Genomic DNA, 11,766 nt, shown 5'->3' with positions numbered 1-11,766 from the left:
CAAAAGCCAACAACATGAATACAACTTGTGTACATAGTATCTCAGCCGGTGCCTGTACAATGTGTCACAAAATAGTAAAGTAGGTCATCGAAACACATTCAATGATTCCAAGAATTCACACACTTTCACTCACATACACCATGTAAAAACAGCAAAATGTATCTGAGACATATGTATTGAAGGAGCATGCCACACATACAATGAAAGTAAATAAATGCTCAGTTCTTTATTAAAACACACACACACACACACACACACACACACACACAAACACAAAAAAAAAAAAAAAAAAAAAAAAACACAACATTGTGCTCATCGACATCTTTCCATTTGTGTTTGACATGTGTCCATGAATTTAATCTTGTTTTCATTCTGATTTCTCAAGACCAAGGTCACACAATCACCGAAGATGCATGAGCCGAGCCTAGTTTGGAATAAGGTGAAAAATTTCCAGCTTGCTCACATTTAACATCGAAACTTTCAAATTTGGACACTGTCTTTATTTCCAACCCTTTCTTTCACAAAGAACAGGCTACTCACATATCACATGAATACACATGCGCATGTGTGTGAAAACGGGCATGCAATAATCTGTTGTTTCTGTCAGAATTCAAGAAGCTACTGGGGACAACTTGCCCAGAGCTGACAGCTCTTCTGTCCGTTTTCTTTTGATCACATCTCTTTTGTTCTGTGAAATATCTTTTTCAATCAAAACTGCACAGAAGTGCGGTAAAACAGTCATTACCACAACATGAACTGACAGGAAATGTTTAATAAAAAGTTCAAGCAAGCCAAATGTCAACATTCTACCCTTTATGAAGATATGCATCACTACTGTATCATGTGACTCAGTGTCTGTATCAGAATAATAACAATAATATCAACAGAAAAAAGTCACGTGAATGTGTGTGTGGGCTAAGTGTCCATATGTGTGACTTTGTGTGTGCAGGTGTGGGGGGAAGTGAGAGAGGAAGGGGAAGGTGTGGATGTATATGTGGGCACTGTGTGACTGTGTGCTTTGGTGGTTGCTTCTGCTCTTTTTTTCTAACATTTCCTTTCTTTCCGTGTCTTGTGTGTGTGTGTGTATGTGTGTGCCCGCGTGCATGTGAGCACATGCGCATGCATGCGTGCATATGTGTGTGTGTGAGCTCCAGAGCATGCATGCATGTGAGCAAAAGGGTACAAACTCAACTTCTCACGACATAAACATCACAAAACCAAATTTTCCAGCAATCTGATTTCAGTATCAACTTTGTGAAACTCATCAACTATACAGTCGTCTTGTTTTTTCTTTCTCCCCCCCCCCCCCCCCCCCTTATTCACAGAATACCATTTGAACCATTTTCACAGCTTGATTTCACACGAAACGGAAATGGGGAGGAAGAGGGAAAGAGTGTCTCCTCTCCCTCCCATCCCTCCCACAACCCCAAAAGTTATCTGAACAGACACTTCCTTCTGTAAGATGGGCAAGGGGTACACATGGAAATACAAGGTAAGAGGAACATGCCACACACAACACTGTACCAGAATAATTCTGAACTCATATCAACAAATAAGTACACAGTTTTATTATGTTGTACACCAACATTTTTTGTTGTTGTATCTTTTCTTCTTCAACACACAACTGCATGCTCAAAGTCACATATTCAAACAACATGGCATTTACTGGCGGTGCTGTACACGTGTACATACACACACATGCATGCGCGCACACACACACACACACACACACACATGCATGCATGCGCGTACATACATACATGAATATATACATACATACAAGCACACATGCACAGGCATATGCTTGCAAACAAACACACATACAAACACACAGAGAGAAACACACACATACATATAGCTGAAACAGCTGGAAAGGGAAAAAGCGTGTGAATCATTCTTCAAAAAGAGGGATGGGTTTTAAGGTGGTTTTTTTTTGTTTTTTTTTTTATTTGTTGTCCAATGTAATGCCAAACTTGATGGCAAAGAAGGGGAAGTGAGGTTTGTTCTCTTTTCATTTCATTTTTCAGAACTGCTTTCGGAGAGGCACAGTTACAGTTGAGAAGTTTGAAGTGCATGACATGTACATAACAGTGTGCTCATGGGGAGTGCACGTTTACTTCTCTTTTTTTTGAAAAAAAGGCGAGGTGACAGCATGTCCGCAGAAGGTGAAACACACCACACTATTATTATGTACACATGAAACATACTGGCAATCAGAAGTAAGTTTTTAAAAAAACAATGTCGCCTTCTGCATAATATCTTAAGCTGAAGTTACATCAGATAAATTGCTAATCAAAAAAAATTTTTTTTTTTTAATCAAACAAACAAAGAAGAAATCTAACTTCAGGAAGGGGAAAATGTACAACTTCAGAATTATGAGTACTGTGAAACACTGCATTTCATTACAATGACCATACACACTTCCGCACTTTCACATACCTGCTTATGTGAGCAGCACACACACACACACACACACTATCTCAGACAAGACAATAACACAAATTACCCTGGCCTCATGTTACAGTTTCTTCTAACAAAATACTGACAATCACCATTGAAAAAGAAACAAAACCACACCATTGGTTGTTGTTCACATATGAGTACAACGTGCAACATATTCTTGGTACCATCAAAACTGATGAAAACTTTCATATTGCTTATAAACAATTCCATCTCATCAGATGTTCTTCAACGTCATGTCTAAAACGGTTCTAAAATGTTCTGTATGTTCCAATAATGCCGCTTAACCCGAGTGGAGTTAATTCCCACTGAACTTGTTAAAATGATCAACCTCTGTAAATGAAAAGTAAAAAAAAGAAATACACAACCAAATAAAATAAACAGTTATCTTTTGAAAACTTAACTAACATCAACATGAATTCATTTTTCTTGATGTCATTTTCAGTGTTTTCATGATCCAGCTGAGACAACAACAGAAATTATGCTTGAATCAATTCCCATGGTATCTTTGTTCTGCATTTGGCACTGGTAGAAATGCTGACATGTGAACCAGCATGACGAATGTGATCCTGTGTACTTTACAGTTGAAAAAGATCACTTTATATGTACTCATCACTGTGTAAGTCATTAACAGACAACAAAGATTGTTTTTTGCAAACAAATGTAAATTTTCTGGAACTAAAAAATATATATATATTGCTGAAATACTTATCAAGGGTTTATGGCCTTCAAGCTCAAGCACCGTCTTCACAACAGGAAGGGCAGAAAGATCTCCTCAGTACTCATCACCCTGCACATCTGCCTTCTTCTTGCACTTGTAGTTGCTGACAAAACACCAACGCTAAAGTTATTCAACACACTCACACACACACACACACACAAACAAACACACACACACAAACACACATCACTCAAAGCGTGAGCATGTGCACAGAAACATTCACAACCAAAACGTGGTGAATTACATAAGACTCACTTTGTCAACACACGTCAGACAAAAATGAAAATACATAACATGCATATCATCAAGTCACGAACTGACGCCATCGTTTAAATACCGATATACACAACTGTCACTGACAGATTTACTGAGTCCAATAAATAACCAAAAGCAGATAGGAGTAGTGATCCATGTACAATATTTACATAAAAGAAATAACAACAAATGTTCAAAGGCAATAAAGCTTTTTCTCCATCTGTCTCAACCAAGTTACTGTGTTATAACTTGATGCACATTACCAATACATACCTATTCCTTATGCCTTTTCTTCAACTGTTACCTTTTAAACAGCATACAGATTATAATCATAAACCATACAACAGAAAAGTAATAATACATGCCGCCACATACCTGAATATTGTCAAGTTTGGCATAAAAACAGGGATTGCAAAGACTGCAGGGGGGAAAATATCACTCACGCAAACACCCACAAAACACACGTAAGGTAAAGACAAATTACCGGTAACAAAAATTGGTGCCATTTTTCTCCTTTAGTAAAATTAGTATACACCAGCATATAATATGTACATCAAGCACACAGTAATAAATGTTCCTGTAGATGGATGGGGATGTAAACCACTGTACAATTCTTACAATTTACAAAAGAACTGGGATTTATGAAGAATAATAATCATCAAACTAAGAATGCCTAAAAACCAGCATCTAGCAAATATGTGCTTTGAAACACAAGGCAGCAACTGAAGAAAAGAAGCATTCCTTGCGTAAGACAACAAGACCACCACTGGTAAACAAGCTACTAGTGCTTACTGAAAAAGCGAAATATCTGTGAGATACGACTGACTAAAAAGTCTTGCGTATTCTGGTTGGGGAAAAAAAAACAACAACAACAAAAACCTGAAACCTGTTTTCACGATACACACTGGGTAATATCAGGCACCAGGTCGACCATACAAAACCGTATGTCAGACAGGGTTAAAAGGTTAAAAGTCTCACAGCCTTTTACAACCAATGCGGCAGTCAAGTCATATCCTATATCTCTAGGGCTCTCGGCACAGGAAGGTGAGATCCAGTAATCTCCTTCCACCATCTTAACCTTCCCCAAACTGAAGCCAGGAACCCATTCACAACTGCATGGAGTGGGGAAAATGGAAGTAAAGTGCCCTTCCCGAGGACACAACGCCATGTGGAAAACAAGGCCCTGAACTCTGATCAATGGATCAGAAGTGCAACATCTAACCAATCTGATGTCTTCTATCTTGTCACACAACCACTCTAAAGTATACTTAATTTAGGGGGCAACTGTCGAAACATGCTGAAACCTGGCCTCAAACCCTGATCACTGATGAATGCTGATTCAAATCTCCTGATTCTGCTATGGTGCCTCCACACATCAGACTGTCTGATGAGCTAGTCCTTGTCCTTGATATTTAGAAAGCAGTGTGTCTCATGCTCTCCTTTAACAACTGCTGGCTCTCAGACTCCATTGGGAAAATGTCCACTTTCAAGGAAGTCAACAGAAACTGCACAGCTGCCTACCCAATCAGAGAGAACATGGAGGTCACGATCATCCAATCAGAGAGAAAATGAAGGTCGTGATCGTCCAATCAGAGAATATGAAGATGATGGAAGTGTGGATTTCATCCTTGTGTCTTTCAATTTAGATGACACTTATTTTCTATCTGTGTAAAAACTGCAACATTTGCCGCATTGATAACATGTTTTATGGCTTCCATGTGATGTAGAAAGTGTGTTTCATGCTGACTAGTATCAAGTGATCACAATTCTGAATTGATTTGTGTACATCATTTACTTCACAACCTTTCTGAGTTACCCATATGTGACCCATAAAATTGTGGGTTAACTGAAAGAAAGAGTGCAAAAAAATGGGCCTTCTCACTGTGCTTGTTTGAGTACATTTAACAGTATGACAGTATCTGAACATTAGCTATTTTATCACTCTTCCAAACCTTCAACACTTTTCTCCTTGCTTTTTGCACTTGATCTCTGAAAGTGTATCCACAGCAATCAAATGGGTCTGTTTATTTGCTGCTGCAAGAACAGAGAGGTATATTTACACAAGTGTGGTTTTCTCTTATTACAATACCCAGAAAAGAGCACTGTCTTGATGACGATCCATGAACCTAACAAACTGCAGTCTCGTTTTATTTTCACTTGTCTCAAAACTGTGTTTCCAAAATTCCATTCCAGTCATGTATGATAAAGTATGGCAGGTATGGCCGTGAACTTCAGAAAATAAAAGGTGATTACAAGCAGAGTTAATGATTCTACCTAGCAAGCTAAAAGCACATCTGCAAGCACACAAACTTGCACCCACCCAATCTTATTCATACAGCCATTCCAGGGAATCTGCACAGGGTACTTGCCATCTAAACAGCTCCATGGGTAAAAGAATTGAGGACAGGTATGTACACATTCTGTATAAATGGATGAAGGACAGGTGAGAAGCAACACCCACACATACCACTGCCCTTTTCTGTATGGTTAAAAGGGTTAAAGGTCCCACAGCCTTTCACAGCCAACAGGGCAGTGAATTCACACCCACTGTGTCCAGGGCTCCACACAGGCAGGTGGGGCCCAAGTCATCCCCTTCCACCTGTTTTAACTTCCCCAACCGTTGTCAGGTACTCACTCACACCTGGGTGAGGTGAGGAAAACTGGAGTAAAGTGCCTTCCCTCACGACGCAGCACCATGCCAAGAAACAGGGCCTCGAACCCTGATCACTGGTGAACACTGGATCAGATATCCAACACCTGACTGATTTTGTCACAGTGCTTCCATCCCCTCTCTTTCCCCAACACAAAAACAACAGAATAAACTGACTGCAAATACAGATGCGTGAAAAAACAACAGTGTCTGTTTTCATAGGTAAGTAAATGTAAGTCAGTTCCAGGTCTGTGTACATAATGCATACCATATTTCCTACTCACACAAAAACAAATTCTACCTACACACACTCACGCACACACCCACATGCACTCACAGATGCTTAGACAGCATCAAGAATAACAGAGGACAAAGTTACTGCCCAAGACATGAATTTCCAAAGAGACTTTCCAAATGCTGGGGACAGGTTACACAATTTTCTCACAGTGGTAGAGAATTCCAGAAATGTAGGTCATGACAGGAAAAAGGGTGATAACCACAACAAAAATTGCGTCTGTGCTGCTTGAGGTCTCTTTAAAATCTGCAGTGAAAAATGTACAGAATAAATAAGAACTCACAGATTTCTTTATAAAATAGCTTCAACAATTGAATTTCGATCTTATTACTATTTTTTATTACAACAGCACCACCCATGTATTCATCTTTTACCTTTTTCTCTCTGTGACTGTAAGTGTATTTTTTTTATTATCAAAGTGGGTTTTTTCCCCACAGAATTTTACCAGCAAAAACCCTTCTTTTTATGTGCACCATTTATCTATTCATTCATTCATTTTATTAACTGGGTGCCAGCAGTGTTTCCTAAGTAACAAAACAAAACAAAACATCCTGCAAGATGCTATTGTTTGCAATTTGTATAAAGTTCAACACTGCTTGCAATGGACTGATAATCAATCACAGCAAAACAAAATACAGCTAAGAGCTCAAAACAAAATGAATTTTAAAAAAATAAAAAAAATAAAAAATTTACAGAGCTTTGACCGAAAAGAACACAGAAACTGGAATGAATCTTAACATCATCATAAGCAAGATACAAACACAATGGATCAAATTTTAACATGATTCAAATACCTGCACACTAAAATACCTATTTTTGTGTGTATTTTTCAAAGGTTTCATTTCACCAGCCTTCATCCCCAGGATAATTCATGTTTCTCATTATCTAAGAGCTCAGGGCATTTTACATGAAAGAAAAAGTAAATTATATGAGTCACTAATGACCACTCTCTCTCCCCAACCCCCTCCTCTAATAAAAACGTTTCAGCTGGAACAAGTCACAACCACAGCCACAGCTTGACATAGTTTGTGCTGTCAGTCCGTCGGTCTCACTGTTCCACCCCACTGTTTTAGGGTACGGACGGGGGGACTGTTTGGGATGAAGAAATGAGGACATGGGCTTGGTTTGTTTCCCTTGGCATTGCATTGTGTGTGTGTGTGTGTGTGTGTGTGTGCATGCGATTACATCCTCTAAGTGCCTGTGCTGAAATACAATTATGTGGGAAAAATCACACAGTGTGTGTGTGTGTGTGTGTGTGTGTGTGTGTGTGTGTGTGTGTGCGTGCCCTTACATGCCTCAAAGTGCCTGTGCTGAAATACAATTATATGGGAAAAATCATGGTGCGCAGTCTGTATCCATCCCTTGTTGATCACTTGAAATGAAAAACGAAATCAATAAAATAAATCCTCCTCAAATAAGGAAGCAAAACTGTACTATTCAGTGCTGATAAATGTGATCATTCTGACATAAATTGTAACATAAAACAAATGCCCACTGAAGTAACTTCTGCCTCCATCCCACCCCCTCCCCCTGAAAAAGAAAGAAACCTGAATTCATGTTGTGATCATTAAAAAGAAGAGGAGGTATTATACACAACCTTCACACCACTCACTCTTCCTCCCTGAAAACGAACCACTACTTTACATGAGAACATATCAACAGACCAAAGCAAAGCAGTGGCGATAATACCTGCTCCCTCCATGTCCTCTTCTCATTTTGTTCTTTCCATCACACAAGTCTGATTATCTCTTTTAATATATGAATACTGTGCAGGACTACATGCGTATTGAGCAGTGATGGCAGAAACAGTTCTTGAAGCTAAACAAAAGCCAAATGTTTACGGGAGTCGGACTTTCCTTGTTCAAGTGTTGGATTCATATCCACACAGCACCTAGGTGGGGTAACAGTGCAAATGTGTTATCTCACAACCAATGGATGTACATATATCCTCATGCCTGAATCCTTTTCAAGCCTGCATACACACTGGAGATTAAGCCCTGTGGGTAATGGACACAGGAAAATCTACCCAGTATTCATCACCCTGTGAATGGAAATGAGGTGTCATTACAAGATGCTAAACATCAGGTACACTGATCCTATCATCAATGAACAAGTATGCTAAAACACCAGGCAGCACACTGGACCTAATAGATCTGCTGGCATCAGTCCAGAAAAAAAAGGTATGCTGGTATGGTCATGTAACAAGATCCAATGGCCTTGCTGTAACAATCCTCCAAGGAACTTTTTGGGAGAGAGACAGAGGGGAAGACATAAAAAAATAAAAAAATGATGGTCTGACAATACTGAAGAATGGACAGGACAACCATTTGCACAGACCCAGGCTTGACACACAACCAACAGACCTGGCGGAATCTGGTAAATGTTATTTTTCTCTGCGGCGCCCCGATGAATCCTCACAGAGTTGAGGGAGAAAAAGATTCACCACCCTTGGAAGCTGAGGGTGGCTGCCTGTATCACTAAACAGCAGTGGAGAAAAAAGCTACACAGAGAAATGCCAGCTCATGCAAGCCGGTCCATTTGAAAGTGCCGAGTTCACAAAAGCAGAACAAGAAAGAGGAGAGGCTACTGCATCCAAGAAGTGTACCACACACCCAGCTGGAGGTTCTCCATGCACATTCCTGTCAGAGCTGTCACAGCTGATCTCTGGCTGATCCACACCCTTGATGCAGTGTCACCTTCTCTGTCAGAGCTGATCTCTGGCTGATCCACACCCTTGATGCAGTGTCACCTTCTCTGTCAGAGCTGATCTCTGGCTGATCCACACCCTTGATGCAGTGTCACCTTCTCTGTCAGAGCTGATCTCTGCCTGATCCACACCCTTGATGCCATGTCACCTTCTCTGTCAGAGCTGATCTCTGGCTGATCCACACCCTTGATGCAGTGTCACCTTCTCTGTCAGAGCTGATCTCTGCCTGATCCATGCCCTTGATGCAGTGTCACCTTCTCTGTTTCCATGTCTCAAATCTCATCCTATCAGTTTCAGTTTCCCAAGGTGGCATCACTGCATTCTGAAAAATCCATTTACCCTACTCCACATCTGCTAGGCAGATGCCTGACCAGCAGCATAACCCAACGTGCTTAGTCAGGCCATAAATGCATGCTCACAATTATATTTGTGTTCCTATCTTAGTGGATTTCTTCTACAGAATTTTGCCAGAGGACAACACTCTCGTTGCCATGGGTTCTTTTTCAGTGCGCCAAGTGCGTGCTGCACATGGGACCTCCGTTTATTGTCTCATCCGAATAACTAGACGCTCAGTTTGATTTTCCAGTCAAACTTTGGAGAAAGGTTGAGAGCGGTATTCGAACCCACACTCTCACGGACTCTCTATATTGGCAGCTGAGCGTCTTAACCATTCTGCCACCTTCCTCCATATTTTCACATCAGAAATGACTGATGCAAACCACATGACAAACCAATCACCACGCCATTTTCCAATCTACAGTTTAAATATCGGCATTTCATTGCATGGTACGGAGAACAGTTTACTGAGGACTATACATACAGATGTCGCTTCTTTCGAGATTTCTCACACTTGTCTTCTACCACTTCACCGTGAACATGAGGTCTACTGCAGTGCATCACTCACTGCCTTTTCTTTCTTCTGACACAATCATGTAGCCACATTTCAAAGGAAATTTAGGTGATTAACAATCCGTTTTAGGTTTTAATAATGAAGATAAATTTTCTCTTTCGTCACTTTATTGATAAGGTGTGATAATGCATACAAAACCTAAAGTGAATGATTTCACACTTCGGGCCTGAGGATTTTCCATGACAGCAAGGCAACAAAGCTGAGAATGAAACCAATTAATCAGAGCATCATAAAACAAACATTTAAAAAAATGTCAAAGGAAATATATTTCATCCAAATGCTTTAAGCTCTGTATATGCATAAAAATACCACATAACATTATAAGCAGAGTGATTTTCAATACGTTCAGATTTTTGCTTTTCAGGCTCAAGAAGAGAATGTGTTTTTTATCTATACCGATAGTGCTTTTCTTTTCTTTTCTTTTTTTACTATTTTATATGCACTCTATCTGTATTTTTTTTACGTGTTACTTCTTGAGCCATTTCCCTTGCTTAATGGGATGGAAGATAAAATAACAAGAAACCAGTTCTTAATTTTCAAACCAACAGCACATGTAGTAGTATCAGGATTGCTGGTTCTGCCTCACTTTGATTTTGACCCCAAAGTCTCTCTTTGGGAATTTCCCGTTACTAAATATATTGCACCATGACTGTCACTTATACCATTTATGTGAACACTGGCCAGCCTTTGCCTTGCACAAATAGATGATAGAGACAGACTGAAACTGGTCCAGTGCAGCCTACTTCCACAACGTAAATCACTCAGAGACCTCTGTGACATCACCTCAGGGTAGCTCCATTCTGTGATCACATTTCAAAATGCTGGCAACCTGTAATCTGACATTACAAAATGATGCCAATCTGTAGTGAGGAGAAAAAAAAAAAAAACCACCAGAGAGAGAAAGGGTATCAGTCTGCAATGCCAGCATTCTAATAACTGCCAGTCTTTGATGCTACTTCACAGAATGATGCTGATGTGTCATGTTTAGTCACAAAAACAGTGCCATGCTGACACTGCAAGAGGAAAACCTGTAACACCAGAATCACAAGGACAATTTCAACCTGTCATACCGACAGGAGCACGTGACCACCACAAGATGTTATCAACCTATACCACCAACATGACAAAAATGCTGTCGACCTGTAACACCACAATTACAATGCAAAGACAGTCCATTAACTAGTTCTTTATGCTATCATAGTGTTGATGCCTAGAAAGCAAGAAGTTCTTTCTGCTAATATTGTGTTGATGCCTAAGAAAGAGCATGTTCGTTATGTTAATATGGTGTTGATGCATAGAAAATGACACAATCTTTGCTAATATAGTGCTGATGCCTAGAAAAGAACAAGCTCTTTACGCTAATACAGTGCTGATGCCTAGAAAATAACAAATTCGGTATGCCAATACAGCGTTGATGCCAAAGAAAAGAACATGTAATTCATGCCAGTATGGAGTAGACGCAACATGATGGCAACACTCTTTTCACCTCCACACCCAGACACAGTGGCGGCCACGATGGTGCAGACACACTGGCGGCCATGACCGGGGGTGAAAGGAGCAGAACCGTGAACACGGAGAACCAAGCTGACGGCACTGTGACAGGACTGCAGGGGGGTGTTATACCATGTCTGTGGTGTTACTGGGTGGCAAGCCGTCCACCCTGAACCCTGACCGCCCAGTCCCTGAGCTGGCCGTGTTGGCCTGTGACACATGGTACAGCAGTACTTTATCATCTCTAGTCTTTGACACAAGGTACAGCAGTACTTTA

The 11,766-nt window shown here is 40.3% G+C and overlaps 1 protein-coding gene across 3 annotated transcripts in view; it reads right to left on the bottom strand.

Annotated features, from left to right (window-relative positions):
• Positions 1–1,926: 1,926 nt before the first annotated feature.
• Positions 1,927–11,766, bottom strand: part of LOC143274972 (uncharacterized) — a 31,580-nt gene continuing 21,740 nt past the window's right edge. For all 3 annotated transcript variants that reach the window (XM_076578997.1, XM_076578999.1, XM_076578998.1), the window contains exon 10: positions 1,927–11,699. In XM_076578997.1, coding sequence (XP_076435112.1) covers positions 11,616–11,699 — 84 coding nt within the window. In that variant the 3' untranslated portion in view covers positions 1,927–11,615. The remainder of the gene's footprint in view (positions 11,700–11,766) is intronic.

The sequence above is a fragment of the Babylonia areolata genome, chromosome 29 (genome assembly GCF_041734735.1).
Source record: "Babylonia areolata isolate BAREFJ2019XMU chromosome 29, ASM4173473v1, whole genome shotgun sequence".
Classification (NCBI taxonomy): domain Eukaryota; kingdom Metazoa; phylum Mollusca; class Gastropoda; order Neogastropoda; family Buccinidae; genus Babylonia; species Babylonia areolata.
The sequence above is the reverse complement of the archived record's forward strand: the minus strand, read 5'-3'. Positions and strand labels throughout refer to the sequence as shown.